The 24,007-nt window shown below is 41.6% G+C and overlaps 1 protein-coding gene across 7 annotated transcripts in view; it reads left to right on the top strand.

The window, feature by feature from the left end:
* PKHD1 (PKHD1 ciliary IPT domain containing fibrocystin/polyductin) overlaps positions 1–24,007 on the top strand; it is a 443,479-nt gene that overhangs the window by 81,267 nt on the left and 338,205 nt on the right. For all 7 annotated transcript variants that reach the window (XM_084755074.1, XM_084755077.1, XM_084755075.1 and 4 more), the window contains one exon: positions 3,427–3,577. In XM_084755074.1, the coding sequence (XP_084611200.1) occupies positions 3,427–3,577 (151 nt within the window). The remainder of the gene's footprint in view (positions 1–3,426; positions 3,578–24,007) is intronic.

Genomic DNA, 24,007 nt, shown 5'->3' with positions numbered 1-24,007 from the left:
TCCATGAGCCACCAGAAAGACTCCAGAACAGAGCACCTTCCAGAACCTAAGAACCTACATAGGGAAGACAATGTGTTGGTAACAGGCAAACTCAAGGAGGGCAGGGCACCTTGCATCACTTACTCATATCTTTGCCTTAGAGGCCAAATGCCAGAGAGGGATGATGGGCAAATATTTTCCCAATTAACCCTGGGAAGACGGAGAATTCTGGGAGTTTAGACAATTCAGTTTGACATTATCCTTGACAAAATTTTGGGAGGGATTATTAATCAGATGGTTTATGGCCTTCAGAGTGAAAAGTAGCTATCTGGGGAGCCAGCTCACATGGAATGTGGTTGTGTGGTAGACCAACTTTGTGCCTTTCAGGTAGGCTTATAAGTGATTTATGATGTAAACGTGGGGCCAGCCCTTTACAAACTAGTCTAAGGACCTCCCCCAGCCCAGAAGCAGAAAAGTAAATAGAAGCAAAGAATGAGAAAGCAACCTCTGGTTACTAAGTCCCACAGTGCCTTGACAAGCCTCGGATTGCTTTGAAGTCAGGTCTTTACACAACCCATTTTGTTTTTATTATCATACTTTCAAATGTTGCGTAGTATTTTAAATTTATCTGTTTTATTTTAAATAATTTTGAATTTATCTTCAGAAACTTCATAAACATTTACAATGTATTTTGATCATATTCACCCCAAGAAACTCTCTCCTGCTCCCCTTGGAGTTGTTGAAAACATCTCTATTCCAGGCTCATGTGCTTTTTTCCTTTTTAAAATAAATAAATCAAGAAGTCCAATTGGTGCACCCCATATATATAGGTGTGGGGCTATCCATGGAGACATAGGCAATGCACCAACAGCAACACTTTCTGTAGTGAGAAACAGCCAATAGATGCTCAGCTAGGAATGGGGCTGTAGGAGCCGTTCCCTATTCCTACTGGAATTTTGAGTGGCTTTATTTTGTGCAGATAACTACATTTCCCATGAGATGTATGTGCAATGGCCATGTCGAGTCCAGAAGAAAGTGTTTCATAGCTCCCTTTCTCATCCTCTGGTACTTTCTCCCCCTCTTCTGAGATGTTCCCTGGACCTTGGGGAGAGGGAGGTTGGTATAAATGACCCATTTACAGCTGATTATATAGACCCATTTATTCTCAGTGCTTTGACCAGTTATAAATCTCTGAATTAAGAGATTCATTCTACAAAAGAAGCTTCTCTGACCAATGCTGAAAGCAGCATAAATCAGTGTAAAAACAAAAATTTACAAAGTACTTTGATACCAACCATTTTCAAAATAACACCATGCTCCCCTCTAAGGCCTATGACCTTCCCCAGACATAGGCTTTTTATCAGGTTTACTATTTGATATTTTAGAACCGATGCTACATTACTTTACTTCTCTGAATCTTGTAGTGTGATTGGCATTCCAGGAGCAAATGAGTTGTATTTATCCCGTGGCTCTATCTGCCTTTGGATGCTGGTTTAACTAGAAAGATGATGACATCTGATTTAACATGTATTTGAATTATAGGTTCAAAAAGTGAGGCGAAGTATTTAGAGCTGAATGTGGATTCCGACATCTCAACAGTAACATGACTGACACCACTGCAACCCAAACTGGGGCAAGCAAGCGTTGCATTTATCGAGCACTTACTGTATACTCAGCTTCACTCTAGTCATTTTATATGCTTCATTGTACTCAATTCTCTACCAACTCTACAGAGACAGGCCCTAGACTATTAGTGCTGTGTTGAAGGTAACGATCTGTCCTGGCATTCCATCATGCTCACCTGTTTCCACACCTAACCTTTGCCTGCTAATGCTGCCCTAAGCCTCCAATGAATATATACAGTACAGTGAAACCTCCAGACTTTGGGTGTGCTGAGACTTTGAGATCCCTGACATCTTCAAGCAAGCATCAGGCATGCCAAAGGACACAGTACTATGTGCCATGGCAGTACGTGTCTAATTAAAGGAGAACAGAGCATCTCAGTGGTCAGCTTAAACTCTGTGTTAGCTCTGAGTGGTGTGAGGCTAAAATACTGACGACACTCCGTAGGTCTAGAACATGGTGGTTACACACGTCATATCTTTGCTAGATACAGCTGAGGATATTTTAGAAAGAAGAAAAGGAGATTAAACGCTGAGATGTGGTAGTAAATACAGGCATTATTTCCAGCAGTTTGTCTGAGACACCATTTTGACATTGATTTCAAGAACGATGCTTACAGTCTGGTGACATGATTTATAGTCTCTCTATCGGTGACCTTTGTCCTTCCTGCTGCTCCTTCTGAGACCCTAGAGATCCCATGGGACATGACATCTTTCTGGCTGAGGCTCTGTCAGCACCTGCAAATCTGAGGGCCTAGGTCAGGAAGCACAACACCCCAGTTCTGATTTTGTCACTGAATAAATTTGTGTTTGGCTTTTATGCAAATCCCTCTGATCTCTTTGGCTTACCTACTTCATACTTTTGCCTAATTTACAGGCTGAAACGAGACCAGACCTTGCATATAAAATTGCAGGAAACGGCGTGCATTATTATTACTAATAATCCTTGAGTTAGTTGCAACAAGGCCCCAAGCCAGGATTACTCTTGAATAAATATCACACCTGTTGGGGACACTGCTCTTTAATTTCCATACCTTCATCTCCTCTAGACTGCATATTTTTAGACTCTCTGTAACTGTGTGCTGCTCTTCTTCACTTGAAATCCAGTCTTCCTCCTCTCCTTAAAGGAAAAGGACTTTTTAAAGTGAATGTCTGGGATATAACTGGTACATATATCGAATCTGCTTAGTCTGGGCTGTTGAGTAAGTTTAATTAATTTACTAAGTTAATGTTCTACTGCTAGCAACGGAGCCTCATTGCCATCAGCTGGGGAGAGGGAATTGAAAGCCTAAATGAGCTCATTTTTTCACAGTTGGAATTAGGGACCAGTTAGCCAGTTGTGAGGGTTTTCCAATTTCTTCATCTGCCCTGGGGGGACGCAGGCAATTCACTCTGCAACCCCCCCCCCAACACTAAGTGTGAATAAGATCAGGAAGAGGTACAGGGATAAGAAAAAAAAAATTAACTCCAAACAAAATAAAAAAGTCAGCTCAGGTTTTACTTCCATTTTTAGAACTGAAAGTGCTGGCTGGGAGCTGCTTGCTGGGTGGGGCTTGGGGAACGTCTGCTCATGTGCCTAATTTGGAAAGGAAGAAAGGCCTCAGTGGAGGATATTTAACTGTGTGCGTTTTCATTGCTGGGTGAGCAGATAAAGGAAAAACAAACAATAAAAGAATGGAAACAAAATTACAGAAATTTGCAAAATTTGACAAATGGTGGCCTGTAGTTGCCACAAGCTAATGGCTTGCAATGATTAATAAGAGTAAAAATAATTGCATTTCATTAAGATTGATGACACCCCATTTAACCTCCCCTCTTGTTTCAGCCCTAAAGTGGAAAGAGATGAAGTTCTCATCTATAATAGCTCCTGTAACATTACCATGGAAACTGAGGCAGAGATGGAGTGTGAGACGCCTAATCAGCCAATTACCGCCAAGATCACTGAAATACAGAAAAGCCGGGACCAGAACACTCAGGTATAATCAAATCTTTTTTACAGACTGATTCAAAGAGCTCAAATTAAATTTGTAATATTGTGTACATTAAAAAAAACAATTTAGTCCAAATGGCGGCGATATATAATATTAAATGCTTTCAAAGTCTGAGGGGCTGATCCAGTGCTCAGCATCCAAATTCATAGTTAGCTCTGCTTAATCATATATTTTCTCAAAAATAAATGAGGATTGCCTGGCCTCTGTGAAGGATAGTTTTGAGCAGATAACCTTTCTACATTTTGTCCTGTTATTTGCGAGCATGTTAGAAAAGGGATTCTCTGTGCTTTATTTCTTGGTAAAAATAAATAGCCTACAGTTTAACCAGGCTCTTCTGGAAGGCTTCCAAGTCATTCAGCCATCTTCAGCCTGCGGGACAACAATGTCGCTGGTCTATCCGGTTTAGCTTTGTTCCATGAGGGAAAAGCCTTGTGAATGTCAACCTCAGAGGAGATTTCCTGGGAAGTTAGAAATAAGAAGGGCCAGAGGCCATTTGGTCCAGCCTTTCAATCTCAATGCATCCCATTTAAACCGTCTGAACCACTCCCTTCAAGTGGCTCTCCTCATACTGTGTTCTTTAAGTCCCCGGTGAGAGATTCCAAGGCCTCCCAAGGGAATTTGCGAGAATTGAAATCAGAAGCTAAGAGTTCTTTGGAAATGTATCGGATAATCTCTTACAACTCCCCAGGCTTCTCACTGTACACAGACCAAAAATAATATTTATTGAGCACCTACTCCCTTAGGTACCTTTCTTCTTCTTCTCCTTCTTTTTTTTTAATGAAAGCAATCCTTAAGTCATCTTGTCTTTGTCTCTTTTATTTGGTACAAACATTTATTAAGTGCCTATTATGTGCCTCACAGTATTCTAGATCCTTCTGTCTATGCTGTTTGCTTCAGTCCTTCCCAAACTAAAGGCATTCACCTTTGGCTTGTGGTAAATATTACTGTGTAGGTTTTGTATTTTTTGCTGAAAATGTCTGCAATTTTGAAGAATCTGTCTTCTGTCCTCCCTAAATTGTTCCCTATCTGTCCCCATGCCCAGGGGTCCTGTCCCCAGCTTTCTCACTCCCCTGAACCCTCCCTGCAGTTGGTTGCCCAGTGTCCTCACTTCCTGCTTCATAGTGTCCTCCTAAAGGCTTCTTTATTTCAGTCCAGAGATCACAATGACTTCTTATTGTCATGTTTGCTGTCCTATAACTACAGGTCCTGCTTCGTTCTGCTTCTCACTCAATTGTCAGGTGGAAGCATACAGGATACCCAGTAGTGTTAAATCTCAATCTCTCCCTCTCAATGATCTTTCTGACAATTTCATAAGCATGTAACTTGTGTTCATGTCCTTTGCCCTCTCTCATGTTCCCTTCTTTCTTGATGAATACATTTCTCTTTCCAGTAAGTCCCCCTTATCTTTCATGCCTTTTCGTTTGCATGTAACCATTGAGTTTCACTTGTGTTTTGTGCACGACCATGGGTGGGATGTTATTTACTGGAGCATGAACAGCTACTCAGTGGCTGCACCACTGAAGAGAGCGATAATGCTCTGCCCCAAATCATTAACTATCAGATAGTTCTTTCTGGAGGAAAAGGGCCTCATGAGATGTCCCTTACCCACCGTGAAATGTGTACAACAGCCATGTCATGTCCAGAAACCATCATTTTGTGATGCATGCCTGTCCTCTGCCTCTTAGACTCCACCCTGCCTCTGCAAAGATCTCTGAGACTTCATATAGAGGTCTTGTTTAGTGCCAAACACTACACCAACTCTCCTCCTCAGCACCCATTATAAGTCTCTGTTTTAAGCACCTTGGCCTCACTATCTGTGTGAGTGAGTCACAGTCCTAGTGTTCTTGGCATGTCAGCATAAGCAGATTCCAGGCATAAGGTTATATAGGTTAAGTGTCTGAACTTTGGAGCTCTATTACCAGATTTGAATAGACTACTTACATCAAGGGAATTCTTTAACTTACCTGTGTCTCAGTTTTCTCATCTGCATAGTGGGGACAATAATAGTAGCTACCTGCTCAGGCTTTTGTGAGCCTAGCTACATACAAGACACTGAAAACTACATTATACACACAGCAAATGTCCAGCGTTAGCCAGTGACAATGCAAGAGAACCACTATCTAATTATTTATCACAGCTGCTTTGACCAGATAATTCTAATTCTCAGATTTCACTACTTTTTTTTTAACAGTTCAGAGTCAATTTTTGAGGTTTAAAGGATCTTTAGATGCTTCAGTTATTTTAAAATCCTTACGCAATGCACATGTATTGAGATCTTAACATGTTCATGTTCCTCTGCTATGCTCTTAAAATGAGAAGAAAGCAATGTGGAACCATGTCTTTGCTGCTGAGGCAGAGCTGGATGTTGAGGTAAAGGAGAAGGTAAGGTTTACCTAGAGTGCATTCATCCCAGTTCAGTGGATCTTTGGGTATCACCCAGAATAGTGTCTCAGAGTCTCTGAGATTCATAAGACAGATGACATGGTAAAGATCACACAGCCTTGTATTTGACATCACAACCATGTAGCCATATGTCACAGTGGAGAAAGTAAGCCCTTTGTTCATTAGGAGGAAGTGGGGCAGGGGGAGAATGAGGGCATGTCTAGGAAGCTCCATTCTTTAGAGGTGAGGGAGATACGTGCCATAATTGTGGCTGCATCATGTGGGAGTGGTGATGGTAACCTCATCGTTTTAGACAGTCTATTAGCGGAGCCCTTTCCAGTAGCTAGGAGGGCATAGGAATAGTTATACAGAATCATGAGAACCTGAGGTCTGTGTTAGCCTTAGCAGTTTCCTAACCAATCAAACAAGGGTCTAGGACACAAGTTTTTACATATTGACTGTATTTATTTATTTATTTATTTATTTATTTATTTATTAAATATATATTTATTTTTATTTATTGCATATGAGTGCTCATCTGCAGAAGAGGGTATCAGATTATATTATAGATGATTATGAGCCACCATGTGGTTGCTGGGAATTGAACTCAGGACCTCTGGAAGAGCAGGAGGTGCTCTTAACCACTGAGCCATCTCTCCAGCCCCTTGACTGTATTTATATAGAGAGAGCTGGGGGATATATGTGTGGCTTAAATGGGCACACAGCTGTCCAGGGGCGAGACAAATATAGTTGTAGGGAAGCTTGTTAATCCTAGACTCAGTTCTCTGGTGGAGTGGTTTGTTTTGTTTTAGGAAGTGGATACCATGAAGGCCACAATGACTTAAGTGGACATGGAACTGATTTGTAACCCAGGCCAGTGTCATCCGAGAGTAATAGGTCCCCAGTGATTTTCCTATCCATGATTGAATGTGTACTTTCTCTGCTTTGGCCCTGGGAATCTTTGTCAGGATATAAACAAATTTTATTTCCATCTAGATTGGAAGAAGTGCAGAACTGGCAGACACTTAGCTGAGACAAGTACAATAGAGTTAGCAGTTGAAGGGCCCTGAAGTCACAAGCATTTGTGAATGTTGGCTCTCTCTCTCTTGCTGTGTGTGTGTAGGTATGAATACATTCATATGCTTATGACTATATCAAGGGTATTTAATACATGATTCATAATGGGAATTTTATGAAGACCTATGGTATTACTATAACCTGTCTTTGGAACATTTTAATTCCAATATTTCTCAATAGACTGCCACCTTTCCTCATTCCCTCATCCTAGAAAGAGTCGTCTGTGTCACTGTGTTTGGTTCTATGGTTGTCAAGATGAGATCTTAAGAGGGCAACATAAACCAAAGAGGGATTGTTTGTCTGGGGACAGCAGATGGATTTGGTCCATTGTATGTAGCAGGGCTGATGTTCAACTTGAGCAAGCCTGAGGCAACTGTAGAACTCTCTGACAAGTTCGGAGAAAGAAAGGATGTGGATAGCAGCTCTCTCTTCATTTCTGCCTCCAGGAAATTCTGCCAAGTTCACTCACCTCATTCAGTTGTTTGTCCTAGTAGTTTGAGGAGTGGCTACTTGAAAAGATTTCTCTAAGAGGAAGTTGTTTTTAATATTTGAATCTTGAAACTTGCATTTGCTAAAATCTTACTTGGTATAAGACTAAAATAAAGACATAATTTGGTACAAGAACAAAACAAAAATATACACAATTCAGAAAGTTTACCCACCCTTCGCATACTCTGTGAGAGGATTTGAGAAATTGTAAGATGAATTCAAGAAAATGTGACATGAGATTCAGAAAACAACGAACAGGAAACCAGAAACACAGTAGGAGTAGCATAAAATTTGTTGACAGTTGGCCTCTGAACTTTATTTATATAGTTTTTGTTATACATATGTGTGTTTGTATGTATGCATGTGTGCATATGAAAGGCAGAAGTCAAATCAGGTTCTTTTCCTCAGGCACTGTTTACCTTGCTTTTTCAAATATGGTCTCTTTCATTGATTTGGAGCTCACTAAGAGGGCTTTGCTGGCCAGCCAGAAAACCCAGAGGATACATAATCTCTTCCTCATTGGAGCTTAGTTTTCATGCCCTTGCCATCTTTTTTTGTTTTTGTTTTTTGTTTTTGTTTTTCAAGACAAGGCTTCACTATGTAGCCTTGCTTGGTATCCCAGGCTGGCCTTGAACTCAGAGATCCACCTGGCTCTGCCTCTTGAGTGCTGGGATTAAAGGTGAGCACCATCACCACCCAGCATCTCACCTTTGTTTGTAAACATGTATTTTGGTGATCAAACCAGATCCCTTTGCTTGCATGACAAGAATTTTATTCACTGAGCTTCTCCAGCCCCTTATAGTTTTCAAGAGTGGATTTTTACCCAATTAAAGAGTGACATCCTTCAAGTAGACATAAAGACAAAAAGAGAAGAATAAGAATAAGAATAAGAATAAGATGAAGAAGAAGAAGAAGAAGAAGAAGAAGAAGAAGAAGAAGAAGAAGAAGAAGAAGAAGAAATAGTAATAGCAGCATAAGTCCCTTCTTTGAAGAAACAAAGAGACAAACCTTAGTACATAAAAATGAAAAGTAAGAGGGAGAATGGAATATGATGTAACAAAGTGGAGGAAATATCTTAAAGGAGAATTCAGATAAAAAACCCTGACTGAATTTAGAGATTAGGAGATACCAGAAATTGAACACAAGATAGGATGCTATTAGTTACTTTGCTCAATGCTGAGACAAAATACCTGAAACAAGTTAAGAAGGAAGTACTTATTTAGGGCGTACAGTCTGAGGGAATACAGTCCAACAAAGCAGGAAGTGGTTATGGCAGGAGTGTGAGGCAGCTTGTGCACATTGTGTAAGAAGGCAGAGTGCACTGAAGTATAGCCAGGCTATAAAGCCTCCAAGCTTTCCTCTAGCTATCACTTTCCTACGATTCACCTTGTAAAGGTTCCGTGAATTTCCAAATAGAATCACTATCCATGGACCAAGCATTTGAACACATGAGCCTGTGGGACCATATCCCGTTCTAACCACAGTAGACAACAGAAGGTTGCCTGATATCTACAGCAGGAAGTCATATCTCAGAGAAGTACCATTTGTATTCCTACTTAACTGATCCCTATTCCTATTTAACTGATTCCTATTCCTACTTAACTGATCCCTATTCCTACTTAACTGATCTCTATTCCTACTTAACTGGTATAGAAGCTACTCAAACATCACCCTTCAAGAAGCAAACACACAAAAATAGCAAGACACACACACTAGCAAGGTATTGTGTTCTTAGACATAACTGAAACATGGATGACTAGGTTATCTATTTTCTCTTTAAGGGAAAGTCAGTAGTCTACTCCCCACCCTGGAATCTCTGCAAATCAAATTCTACTTCTCCAAGAAAGGACATTGAGTGATATTTCTGTGGAGAGATTGAGACAGAGTGAAGACTCACAGATATGAGTGACATTTGGCAGCCTCATGACATCCACTTAACACCAACCGTTCTCTTGGGGCTTTCTTTTATTTTTTAAAAATTAGATTCATTTTTATTACTTTATGCATATGAGGAGTGCTTTGTCTGCACATACATCTGTGCGCCACATGTGTGCCTAGTGCCTGAGGAGGTGGTGAGCCTCCATGTAGCTACTGGGAATCAAACCTGCCTGGGCCCTTTGCAACAAGTGCTCTTATCCACTGAGCCAGTTAGGTACCATCATTAAGTATGATTTGGCAGACTTATGCTTTGGGCCAAAAGAGTGCTGAGTTTCAGATTTATCTCCATGCTATGTACAAGTATAAAGCTAGCCAGGATATATTTCAGGAATAGGCTATGAGACAGCAGAAGCGTGTTCCTGGTGAGAAAGGTAACACATAAGGCTCATGACTTTCTTGTTGGAAGCACTGTTCACAACCCAGTGCAGGGTATGAGCACCCTCTGAGGTACAGCGTCACTGGGTGGGACATCAAGGAACTGGAATCTAAGTCTGCTGATAGTTGTAGAGATCATAGAGGAGGGTTCGAGAGTGGAGGGACAGTGCCAAAATGGAGCTTCTGACATCTGTGTTTGACTCTGTGCCCTTGGCATTCATGTAATGAGATCTGGTAAACAACAGCCACTGAGATGTCTGCAGTGAGCTGAGGTCTCAAAGAACTGGAGCAGTAAAATGCTGGGTGATTTCAAATGGTGACCAGGGAAACTGGAGAGACATTACTCAGCTTTCTTCCAGTGGTGACAAAATACCTCATAGACCAATAAATGTTTGATATTTGGCTGATTAAATCACTACCCCCCAATTTTGTGTGCGTGTGTGTGTCTCTGTGTATGTATGTATGTGTATGTGTAGTGTGTATGTATATGTGTATGTAGTGTGTATATGTGTGTATGTGTGTAGCATATGTGTATAGTGTGTGTTCATGTGTAATGTGTGTAAATGTGCTATGTGTTTTATGTGGGTATATGTTTTCTTATTTGTGTTATATGGATGTGTGTGTGTGTATGTGAGTTGTGTGGGTATGTTTACCTGTTTGCATGTATATGGATGTCTGTATTCATGTCTGTATATGTATATGTATGTTTGTATATATGTATGTGTTATGTGGGTGTATTTTTGCTTGTTTACATGTATATGGATGTGTGTGGCTGTATTTTTGCTTGTTTGCGTGTATATGGATGTGTGGCTGTGAGTGTGTATGCATGTGGAAATGAGTGTGTGTGCATGTGGAGACCTGAAGTTGGTGTCAGTTGTCTACTTGAGTCATGCTCCACTTTACTTTCTTTACTGAGTGTCTGACTCTAGCTGACTTGGAGCTCACAGTTCCAGCTAGTTGAACTAACGAGCTTGCCTTTAGGCTTCCCTGTCTTTGTCTCCTGAGTGCTGGGACTACAGGTGGCCACCACATCTGCCCAACTTCTCTGTGTGTTCTGGGGACTGAGCTTCCATCCTCACATAGCGGCTTTACACTGAGCTATCTCCGAGCCTCAAACTGTTTCCTTTTTAAAGTTCATTTGGGCCTCTCGGTACATTTCTACCTCAGGATATTTATTTCCTTTACACTAAAGGATTTTTTTTTCTCTTGCATTATCTCATAGTGTGTTATCAAACTCATCTTGCAGAATTTATCCCTTTTGTATATGTAGATTATATACATTGATTTAAATATGCTATCTCCCTGCTAGACAGTAAAGCTCAGGTGGGAGAGATGCATTTAAGGATTGATCCCCTTTGAGGAATGAATAGATGAAGGCAAATACCTGGTTGGGATTACTGATCAAGAATCAAACCACGGCTCTTAATCTAATCCCTGCTTGTTTAACGAGAATGTCCTAGAAATTTCCCACAATTCAGTGGTGACAGCATTCAGTGCTTTCTGCAGAGTATGTCTAGGTATCCAGAAACAGATTTCAAAAGTCTGTCTTCAATTTTGTAATAGGAGACTATTACAGAAATCCAAAATCACCTGTCCTTTTTATTTTATGACCTTATTTTCATTTTACCCTTTCTATTCTCACCTTCTCTCCTCTTTCCTTCTTTCTCCTTCCTGTTTCTCTCCCTTCTCTCCTTCCACTCACTCTCCTCTCCCGTCCCTTACAGAGTTTTGCCACTCCCTTCCTCCCCCCAAGTCCCCGCACCATCTCTTCCCTTCTCTCTTCCTTTTGGACCTACCACTTTTACTTGGTGTGTTGTGCTTGCAGACAGAGTGTGGGATCCAGGCTTGAAATGGTTCATAGAAGAGGGACATAAGAAGTAAGAGCTTAAAGGTTTCCTAGCTGACCTGCAGGAAAGCCAGGTCCCCGGCGTCTGAGTTTTCTCTGTGAAACGAGAGTCCTAATGCATGACAACTGTCGACTGCCAGGAGAGAGGGAGCCGTGGGAGCAGACATTTCACCTCAGAAAGGGCTTCTCTCTTTAGGATAATTAGGCAGGCAGCAGAGTCAAGTATGCTGCACAGCGAACAGGACTCCTGGGGCCTGACTCCTAATTGTAGCACTGTCTGTCTGTGACTGTGAGGCGGCTCATGTAACCTTTCAATCAATTAGCACTATCTGACATCCAGGTTTGGAGGAAGACAGTGCATAGAAAATGGGACAGTCGGAGAATCCTAAAATTCCAACAGTGTCATCGTGATACAGCGCCTATGACCTTGGGATCTGGGAGAAAACTAGATATGTTTATTATATAGCTCTGGGCACATTGCCTTAACTTTATCAACCCTGTTAATTCCTGTTTCCCAAGGTTGTCAGGATTAAGTAAGAGGCATAGAGCATTTAACAGCCCCTCATTTGTAGGTGGTCTCCGAATATGCTATTTTTATCATTTGTTAAACACATAATGAGATATCCAACTGAAAAACTAGAGATCTGTGCGTGCTTGTTTTGTTTACTGTGGTGACATCACACCTATAACGTGCTGTGCTAAAGACGCGTTCTTTTGTCATTGGTTCAAACCCAAGGTCTTGTATGCTTCTTTCTCATGCTCTTCTTTTCAAAAGAACAAATCCAGGGAATATGTAGCCTGATTTCTGTATTTACCTCTCCTATATAAGCTCACTGCAAGTCTCTCCTTTCTCAGAGAATTTAAGCATTGACTGAGTTCATGACATCAGCCTGCTCCATCTGTTAGGGTTTAATTACATGTTAAGGTTACGTGTGACATACATTAACAGTATGAATGAGGCAACAGCTTCAATGGCCATTTGTTATGTTGCAGCCACAAAAGTCTTTATTACTTCTAGTTATGCTATACCATTGAGTAATTATTATATCACGATATGGGAGTTTGAGTCATCCCAGGAAAAGTGCTCTTAATTGTTATCTTAAAATCAAGTTTCTACCCTTAGTGGAAAGCAAGGCTTTATGGTGCCTATGAAAATGACCCCATTAATGACAGGCAGGGGCAGTCTCCCTGGGGGGGGGGGAGGAGTGCTGCTGAGCAGAATTAGGACTATTGAAGTAGTTTCTACAAGAACTGTTGAACAGAGGTTACCAGCAGGATACTGTCATTAGCATAGGTGGCTGTTAACTTCTTATTGACTATGAATTTGTTCCCGTATAATTTCGAGACTGACTTTCTAATTCTTTTAGTATAACCTAGTTTCAAGAGGACTGAACCAATCTAGATTAAGGTCCTATCCCACCGTGGGCTCATTTAGTCACTGCCTTCCTGATGCCATTTCAGACTATGTTGGCCACAGATAGGAGAACCAGATAGGACCTCTTCTGGCTCCCCAGCTGCACTTAGTGACAGCTGGCTGACAGCAGGCTCCTTGCAGGGGAGCTGGTGGCAACATATCCGACCCACCCAACAGTTAGGGCAGAGAATCCCTCTCCTTGCCTTTCTCTATGAAGCCAACTTGAGTGTGGATTCAGGGAAGAAAGTATGAATTGGGAATAGTTTTCATAGATGGAAAGCTGTCATTCCAAGGGAGGAAAGGGAACAGTAGGTAGAACCAGCTATTTACTAAGGAAAGAAAACATATACGTTATATACCAAAACATAAAAAGAACAAATCCAAACACACTATGCAAAGAAACAAGAAAGATGTGGCTCAATCCTGTTGGTTTTCCAAGGGAACATATGGCATTTCTGAGGTGTGATCACTCAGCTGGTATCCTGAGTTTCCTTTCTTGATATAAGATACGTAAAAACATAAAGTCCTCTTTTTTCCACTTAATTCTGGAAGCTTCCTCAAATCACTGGATGTTTACCTGACTTTCCTGGCTGCTGTCTTTACTTAAGACAGTGGTTGTCAACTCCCTTTGGGAGTCAGGGAGTCAAGTGTCTACTTTCGTAGGGGTCACCTAAGACCATGAGAAAACATCTACACTATGATTTTTACATTATGTAAATATATTTACATTATTATTCATAACAGTAACAAAATTACAATTATGAAGCAGCAACAAAAATAATTTTATGGTTGGGGGGGTCACCACAACATGAGAAATTGTATTAAAGGTTTGCAGCATTAGGAATATTGAGAACCACTGACAGAGAAATCATATGAAAGGGGAAAGTATATAGCAACTTCCAATGACCTCCTTGGTGGTAGTGTCTCCAAATTCCATTTCTATTTTAAGGGTAAGAGAGTACTGCAGTTGTCCTGCCTTTTGAGCTCTGATGGATACATCTGACTCGAATAGAATGTGCACAGAAACCTCGTATGTATGGGCTATGACCCTCATGTCCTTCATTTCCAATGTTAGGTCATTGTCATTATAACTATGTTATTATTTGTGTGTGCATGTGGGTGTGTGTGCATGAGCGTGTGTGTGTGTGTGTGTGTGTGTGTGTGTGTGTGTGTTGGTTTGTAAATGTGGGAGTGTTCATGTTGATGTAAATAACTCAGGGGTTGAACCTTACCTTCAACTTTGTCTACTGTGTACATAGGATAGATAGCTTGTCCCCAAGCTTTGAAGATTCCCAATTCAGTCTCTATCTCCCATCTCATGTAAGGATGCTGGGGTTCCCCAGACACATTCTTCTGTGTCCAGGTTCGTGTGGGTCCTGAAGATCAGATCTCAGTTCCTCATGCTTGCATCATAAACAGTTTATCTGCTAAACTATCTCCCTAACCCCCATTCTGGCTGATTAAATGAGAGAATGGGTTTAATATATATCAACATATTGATAGTTCTGACGCAGAGAGTTGTTGTGAACATAGCAAGAAAAATAAAGAGTCTTGTCAACTTTGCATGAGCAAGAAGTAAGCAACTTTTTGTAGAGGACCAGGATTTTGTTTCTAGCACCCACACAGCACCTCACACCTGCCTGTAACTCTCACGTATATCCCAGCACATCTACTCAATATTGCTTTACACTAAGCTATTTGATCACAGTACTCTGTGCTCAGAATTTGACTTTGTTGTTTTATTTTAGCCAGTGTTTGTCCACTGTGAATCTTGACATAAGCCTAATCCCACCTCAAATGCCTAAGAAAATGAGATCACTGATGCTTGTAAGTGAAATCTTGAGGGTGTTGTTGAGTGAGAAACTTGAAAGTGGAAGTTGAGTAGTCCAAAAATGTTTGTCCACAGTGACCATCTGATAATACCTTGTCCTCTGGTCCTTCTTACTGAAAGATTTTGATAACTAAGACATTGGGATTGTATAGTCTTTTAACAGGAATGGGAACAAGGATGCGCTCTATATAAATGGAAGAATTTGGTAAACTTCCTTTAGAATTCAGAAGGGTGTTTGCTTTCAACAAACAAACAAGCAAATAACAGAGAAAACATAATGACTATATAAAATATGCCTATCCCCAGTAGCCTGCAGGACCTCAAAAATCAGTTGTGTGTTTGTTGATATATACTTTCCTGATTAAAAATGACAAGAGTTTTTTTTTTTAAATGATCTGCCAGCTTCCAATTGGATGGATCATTATTCAGTTCTATGCAAGGCAACTTTCCTTTGATAACAAAGACAAGATCAATCTGAGGGACAGACATGCCCTGTTTTAGTGTTTGCTTTCAAATGATGTCTTATCAAACATGTCACAAATACTAATTAAATTTCTCAGCCTTCCTGTGTAATGTACAGAGTGGAGGAGACCCAGGCCCATAGTTTACTGTCAAAAGCAATGGCCTCTACTGTTGAGGCCCACAGCAACAGTACCAGCCACTTGAAAACATTGCTATTTAACTTCTTTCCCTTCCCAGAGGGGACAGTATGCACAGCCAAGCAGAAGCAAATATATTTTGTTTGGTTTCTGCCTGGCATGGGCTCTTAGGAGTCTGAAGGGCAATACTTGATAGCTTCGTTAGTACGTGGGACACAATGATTAGTAGGCAGGGCCTGGCATCCCTGTGCTGGGAAAATGAAATTGTTTAATTTTAACCCTCAGACAACAGAAGACTCAGACGGTTCCAGTCACTGGCTAGACACGTACAGGGCTCTTTAGGATTAATTTAAACAGGGAAGCAAAGGCTATGAAGTGGTGTAAGGGTTGGATACGATGGAGCATTTGGGATGGGATGGTTAGTGTAAAAACCAATAGAAAAGTTTTTTCAATAAATAACTCAAAAGTACAGTGTGATTACATGAAAAAGCTAAGTATATTTCAATTTTTAAAAATAAATGGAGGCAAAAAAAAAAAATCTTCTGGCTGAGAAAAATCTCCTGGAAATTCCTTAGAGAGTGTGACATTTAAACTTAGGCTCAGAGGGAATAACCTGGGGTTGGATGAGGGGACGGAAGTACAGATTATTATAACGAGAAGTTTTACAGAGTCTGCATAGTGGGGGAAATGACATCTCTAAATAATTAGACTGGAAGGTAAGGTTTGAAAGAAAGTCAAAAGGGATGAGAGTTTCAGGGGGTGAATTCTTGACATGGAGCAGACTGTCTTGAGCACCACTTGGGTGTGTCTTTAATGCAGGAGGAAATGTAAAACTCTCAGGGGATTTATCACACAGCAATGGCTCTTTCTCTCATAAAAACATCCCTCCGAGCTCCTATCAGAGGCAGAGAAGCCTTCTTGTTGAACGGGGTTGGGTTACAGGTTAGGTCTGACTGGCATAACTGCTGGTCCCTGGAAGCTCCAATGCGTGTGCATGAGGAATGCTGGCCACCAAGCAGGATGTCAGGCAGTCAGACGTTCTTAGAGCTACAGCTGAGCGAGAGCAAGAGCTATACTTGGGTACTCTGCCAGAGATGTGGAGGAGCCTGGAATAGCCACAGCAGAAGGGGCTGTTGTCAGCTGGAACCAGAGAGGCAGGGTGGTGTAGCACTCTGATAGTGACCTGGGTCCTGCTTGCTAGGCTAGCAGTATCCACCTGTGTGATGGCCAGCAAGTCTTAAGAAAGCCTAGCTCTCCATCTGTAACGGGAATTAAACCACGTCAGAGCTTTCCAGTGTGAATCCTGCACGGACTAGATTTTCCATTGGAAATTAAGCACTCTGTGGTCAAATCAGTTCAGGGAATGGGGCACTACTCTGAAAGCCATGCCCAGAAACTCAGTACATGCTGGTAAAAGTGTGTAGGATGGAGAAGAACTTTCCTCTGTTGAAGCTGGCCTTCTCCAGCATTGCCGGGTCACTGGACAGTCATTCATGCCCCTCCCCCAAATATGGGACACTTTTTATCTTTCTGTGGGATATTTTCATAAATTTGCGACTAGATCCTCTGCAGATGCCTCTCTCTGTTACATGCAAAGCCATGTTAACCACAGTTTTTTTTAAAATATAAAAAAATCTTTTAATGTCCATATATTATTAATTTTCACATTCTTTCCTCTTTTCTAACTCCTCCCAGCAGATCCTCCCCCCTTCCCTACCTAGCTAGCTAAAATAAACAAAGAAAAAAAAGCCAATAAGGCAAAACATAACCAAACCAAACCAAAACCTATAAGCTAAACCAAACCAAAAATTGCACAAATCTCACGAAGCTTGAAACAGTTGAACTGAGCAGGACTGAGCTGCAGGAGCAGCAGATCTGGGGTCATCAGGACCTGGGAGCCCCTCTAGGAGATGAAGGAATATTTGACGATAGTGCTGGCTATAACTGGAGGAAGTTGAGTATTGGTTCTGTTGGGTGCCAAAAAAGGAGCAGCAGCAACAGCAGCAGCAACAGCAGCAGCAACAGCAGCAGCTGCATCCTCTTCCTCCTTCCTCCTCTCCTTCCAATAGCACTATAGTCCTCCTTTATCCTGCACCCTGTCCCCTCACACGACAAGCAGAAGCACAGAGCGTAGGTGCAAAGCGCTGCCCTACCAGCTCAGCCTCTTGTAACTAATACAAGGTGCTTTACCACCATGGCCTGCCATGAGGATGGAGGAGCAGGTCCTGCTGAGGATCCCTCCAACGGACTCCCTTCAGCACTGGAAGCCTCTGGGAGGCTCATGCTCTCTTCCTTGGACCATTAGGTACTAAAGTGGAGAAGAAGGAATGTCTCAGGATTCCTGACTCTATAGGGAGGTCCTGTAGACCTCACAGGACCACCTCTGACTCCCTAATCTCAGGGTGCTTGGTTGCCCCTTTCATTTCTCAGGTTGGCCTTTAACTCAGAGTGGCTGAGGACAGTGAAGTCACTCCTCTGTCTCCACCATGCCCACGCCAGATTGTTTTATTTTTATTTTGTGTTTATTTTGCTCCTGTCGTGGATTTGGAGCCTCCTAACCTCCTAAGTGATGGGCTGCCTAACAAGTGTTGTGATATTTGTAGGGTTTTTGTTTGTTTGTTTGTTTGTGTATGAGAGAGAGAGAGAGAGAGAGAGAGAGAGAGAGAGAGAGAGGGAGGGAGGGAGGGACAGAGAGAGAGAGAGAGAGAGAGAGAGACACACACACACACACACACACACACACACACAGAGAGAGAGAGAGAGAGAGAGAGAGAGAGAGAGAGAGAGAGAGAGAGAGAGAGAGAGAGAGAGAGAGACTTTTCATTTAAACATTCACTTTATTTTCGGTTTTCGTTTTGTTCCCTCTTTGTCTCTCTTTTCACACAGTCTCATGTACTACCTGTATTACCTTACCCATGGGTTAGCAGTTTTTGTTAATGCTTTTAAACTTCTTTGTCAGGGACTTGTTGGGTTTTTATTTCTATCAAGGGTAGATTGATAATAAAATTATTCATAGGAATTAAAAGTCTAAACTACCAAACACGGGTGCACGCGCGCGCGCGCGCGCACACACACACACACACACACACTCCAAAAACCTGGAGTTTATTATATTGGCTAGGTATGCCTCCATGGATGGGGTCTGCCCTGGAGTGTGGTTGATAAGCCCAGTGACACTCCACTGGAGAAAACTGACTTTCCGTTCCCCAGCTGTTATCAATTGCAGAGAGCTTCTTGGCTAGGCTCTTTGTGATCTTCCTTGTGACCACTTCCCATTTCCCTCTGAGATGGTTTGGACTTGTGTGACTACAAAGGGAGTTTGCTTCTCCATTGTGATTGTGGTTGAGGGAACCTTCCCATCTATAAAACAGGGTTGATCATTGCCCCACCCCCAATCAGTGCTGTCTCAGAGTGGAGGCAGGGAGTTCTTTCAAACTGCTTTCAAAAGAGCTTGGCGATCCTCTGAGGTTGGCTGTCCCTGGTGGCTTTGTCATATGACTTCATTAGACACCTTGTATGCTCAGGAGCTATCAGATTCACCTTCCAGTTGGGAATTATCATTTTTCTAACTTACTCTATTAACCAGGAAAGAGCTGGGGGATTTTTTTTTTCCATTGCATCTGTATATAATGTAATTTAACCTAGCCAAAAAAGACACTGATTGTCCCACAGGACTTAATTAACTCCCGGCTTCATGGTGCTCCGTGGAAATAATAAGAAAAGTGAAAGTTCGGGTGTTTCGTACCTGTCCACTTCCACCTCTGTTGCACGGTGAGATGCCAGGAACAGTGACACTGATGAGGTGTGTAAAAGATACTGATTACGGGGGGCAGAGAGCTGCCTGCTCAGCTCTCTCAAAATCTGGCTGGGCTGCAAGATCTGCAGACCCACGGAAGAGCCTTTGCGACTTCACGATCAAATTCTCCACACCTTCCCACTCACCTTGCTGCCACCTGAGCAGGGCCTTTGGTAACCTTTAGCTCTGCCTTCTGCACCGGGGTGTTTGTGATGTCAACTGTCACAGGGCAGGTGCCATGCTTATTGCTCTGCCTGTAGCAAATCTGGCCCTCAGAGGAGGAGGAGCAGGATTCTCCCAGCTAGCCCTCAGGGGAGCCCATTAAGAAATTGCAAGGCTAATAAAAATCATGGTGGATGAAATTGCAATCCTCTGGTGCCGCTCTGGGATGGGGTTGGCTCTGGTTTTACATTTTAATGGGGGGCAGGGATTGAAGGTTTGAAAGACAACCCTTGTTTCAGCAAGAGTGGGAGTCACACCTCCCTCACCCAGAGGTGGAATGGGCGGCTGGAAGACAGGCTTCCTTCCTTCCTTGTGTGACGCTTTTGCATCTATGAGACAGGGATTTATTAATGCGTCTGATATGCTAGCAATCCTCGGATCCTGGAGGAAAGCCTCACCCTGCCATAGGGCATGAAATTTGGGGCACAGTTAGAGATTGCCCGCCTTTCAGTGAAATCCAGTGCCCATTCTTAGGGGAGTCTGTGTCCATGTCTGTGTCTTGGTAAATTTGTTTAACATGGTTTTTTTTTTTAAACACCAGTGTCATTCTGGCAGTTAGTCTCATTTTTAAACTGGGTCCTGTCTTACCACTAGGTCAGGAGGTGATTTTGCTTTTTTTTTTTTTTTTTTTTGCTTTTTCCTTCTCTTCAAGGAATTTATAACTTTGTTTAAATAGCTTGTTAGTTTCCAGTGTTAAAATGAGACAGCTGGCAGCTGATGAGATGGCTCAGTGGGTAAGGCTCTTGCCACCAGGCCCCAAACCTGACATCAGACCCCAGAACCCACATGGTGGCAGGAAAAAACTATCTCTCCCCACGTCATTTTCTGACCTCCCCATGAGTGTTATGGTACATTTACATCCCCCTCTCCTGTATGACTAAATACATAAAATAAAAAGTAAGAAGTAAATAAATAAAAAAAGATCAAACAACTAAATATATACTTTCTCCTTTGGAAAGAATAAGGAAAATGGGAGAAATAGGAGAATTTAGTAGTATGTAATGGTGCTTTCTAGAGAAGTATAGATTATTTTGTATCATAAAGAAATGCTATTTCTATGAACAAGGAAGGAGAGTGCTATTTGTGGAATGCTTCCTCTTTTGGGGGCCTGTGCGAAGCTCTTTGCTTGAGCCACTCATCTGGTCAGAGGAAAACTTAAAAGTGATTGCTACGGCCACCACCTTCATTATATGGATTGATAAATGCCCAGAGATGCTTTAGAAATCTGTTTCCGGCAGAGCCAGGGTTGAGACTGAAGCAAAATAATCCATTACCACAGATTTTTTTTTTCCTCTCTACGAAATGTTCAAGTATGGAGAAAGTTTGCTCTCTTTTGTAAACTTTTTCTGAGATAAATCTGTGTAAGCCATAGTGGGTGGAAGTTGCTTAGAAAGTAGATGGAAGGTGTGAGCATATTCAAGCTTTCATTTCCAACAGTAGCTGTAGCCATGCCTGGGGGCTTAGCGCTACCTCCTGCCTGGCCTTCTGAGGGTCTGTGCTCTCTCTACCTCTGTCTCTGTCTCTGTCTCTGTCTCTGTCTCTGTCTCTGTCTCTGTCTCTGTCTCTCTCTTGTGTGTGTTTGGGAGAGAGAGGGGAGAGAGAGAGAGAGAGAGAGAGAGAGAGAGAGAGAGAGAGAGAGAGAGAGAGAGAGGCAGAGACAGAGACAAAGCAAGATACACAGAGAGGCAGAGAGGAAAGAGGGTTGGTGGGGTCTGTTTCTATTTTATATATTATCGCAACCACTATAATAGTAGGAATAATCTTGTTGAATTGGTGCCTCTATGATCATGATTAAAATTAATGTTCCTTACGTATACACATAGTACAATCACTTAGACGGCTAAGGCAGCCCGATCCTTTGAAAGGGAGCCTGAGCGGCATAAAGGGATGCTGTCTCAACAAAAACAAAACGAACTCATGTTCCCCAGCCTGAAGTAATTTCTTAAATTATTTACTGTGAAAATTTAGAAACCTTTGCTGGAACTGTGGATGGCAAGAAATAAACAAGAATCACATCCAGCCAGCAAAAGGAGTGTTCCACCCCTCATGGGGCAGGGTTCCCTTTGAAACACTTCCCTTCTTGAGGTGGGGAGGCCTGGCATCTGAAGGCTAACAATTCTGCCATCTGCGGTTCTTCTGGAGCTTTCTGTAGGCTGCAGACACAGATATAACACACACACCGATAGCTAGTGTATGTTTTTGAACTATTTTAATCTTGATAATGTAAATAAAGTTCTTCAGAAAATATTTTATATTGTAAGCAGGGCCTCATCTGCTTTCTGTGTGGGAATGGGTGACCAGATCTGTAATTCCAGGAAGTTTGCTTTATTTTGTCTTATTCAGCTTGCTAGTTAGCTAGGCAATAAAGCTCAAAAGGTAGGGATGAGGAACGCTTGTGTGAAAGACAGACATTTCCTCAGGTTTAAAGGTGTGTGACAGTGATCATAAATCCTTTTATTTTAAAAAAGGCTTGAACCATGATCTCCAGAATAACACTTTAATATACAATGAAATGAAACAGTTTCATCTTATTTTTAAAAACAAAACCACATGTTTAGTAAAAACTTGAAAGGTAATCATTGGATTAGAAAAAAAATTAATTTACTGTAGTTTTAGCATTCAGTTGCTCTGACTACGGCTAAGAAAATGTCAGCTACCTTGTTCTTAATCCACCAAAGGCTGTCCTCTTCCTCCTGCAGGTCCCAAGCTTCACTGTAAAGGGTAAGAGTTTTGACTTAGTTTTCTAAAAGCACCATTAAGAGGCGTTCTCTCTACGCTTAGTAAGCCCTGGATAGTTCTCAGCTCAGGGCTGGCGGTGGCATGTTTGTAAGTGTCTATGATTTTGTGCCTATCCATGAAATGCAAAGGTAGGACAGCTTGTAAGATTTTTCTGTTTCGTTTTTAGAAACCATTCTTTTCTGTGTCCAGGGAAATCTTTTCACCAGACTACCACACACTGCTGTGTTACAAATGGAAGGTGGGTCACAAGTGGTCACCTTGAGGCGATATGTATTTTCAACTTTCTAAGTTAACAACTTCAAATACGAAAATTAAAGACGCTAGTGTAATCAACTCTAAACTCCCATCATCCACAGCTATCAACTTATTTGTTTAAAAATAAATAAATGTTTAAATGTGTACCATTTGCTAGCTTGCCCTTTAAAGGCGTGAGGGATAGCTCAGTCAGTAAACTGTTTGTTTTGTAGACATGAAGAGCTAAGTATATCCCTAGAACTAGAAGGCTGGGCATGCGGGAGGTCTGTAATCCCAGGGCTGGGGAAGTGATGACAGGTAGATCCCCAGGGCCCACTGTGAGCCGACCTTGTCTAACCATTGAGTTCCAGGACAGTGAAAGACCCTGTCCCAGAAACTAACAGTGGACAGCACCTAGGAAGAACAAGGGAGATTGCTCTGTGACCTCTACACACATGCACTCACCCCATATATACCTGCATGCACAGGAACACATACACACACACACACACACACACACACACACACACACACACACACACTAATAACAGGAAGTTATTATTTTAAAGGGGTAACTTACTAATGGAAGTTTAAGGATGAAGGCAAATGTTTTCATCTAGAGATCTCTTATTACTTAGTATGAGAAAATAGAATGATATCTATCTATCTGTCTGTCTATCTATCTATCTATCTATCATCAAATCACAAACTACCTGTTATTTAGACTTTAAAAATTAGAGCAAACATCATGTAGAAACAAAGTTTCCTAGGAGCCTCTTTGATTTCTCTTTTAAATTTTTTTTTCTTTTCTTCTTTCTTCTATTTGGGTCCTAGATCAGGTTTAAGTTCAGAAAGCCTAAAATTCCCTCGGTGCATTTGCATTTCAGCCAGATTTCTTGAGTATTCAAATAAATGAAGAAACAGATTTTGAGGACTCAAATAAGTGGAAGTAAAGTGAAAAAAAAATCAGAAATGAAGATTTTTTTTTTCCATCAAGTTCTGTTGTCTAAGCAACAAACTCTTCACTATCTTTGTGGGAATAATCCGTGCTGCTCTGCATTGGTTGCTTGCTAGTAACAAATACATGGTGCAGACACATTCTTCTCTGTTACTTTTACACCGCTATCGAGAAGATATTGTTATTTCCATTTTATAGACAGAGATGAATGCTTCGGAATGTTGAGACTTGATTGGGCCTGAAGGGCTTACTGTGCTGGAGTTGAGCCTTTGAAACGTCCTCTGCTTAACTTGAAACCTCCTTTTAACCATAGCACTATTGCTGGCTAAGTGATAAGGTAAGGGTAAGGATGGAGTGATATTATGGGAAAAAGATGACATAAGATGGAAAATTAATTTGTGATAGACAAAAGACAACTTTTGGTAAAAATCTCATATCTAGTGAAAAATGAGCGATGCTACAGCAGCCCAGTTGGACCTGAGGTATGTGGTCATGCTCACTAAGTGGTGGTAGCA

This window comes from Acomys minous, assembly GCF_964271855.1.
Source record: "Acomys minous genome assembly, chromosome: 13".
Lineage (NCBI taxonomy): Eukaryota > Metazoa > Chordata > Mammalia > Rodentia > Muridae > Acomys > Acomys minous.
The sequence above is the reverse complement of the archived record's forward strand: the minus strand, read 5'-3'. Positions and strand labels throughout refer to the sequence as shown.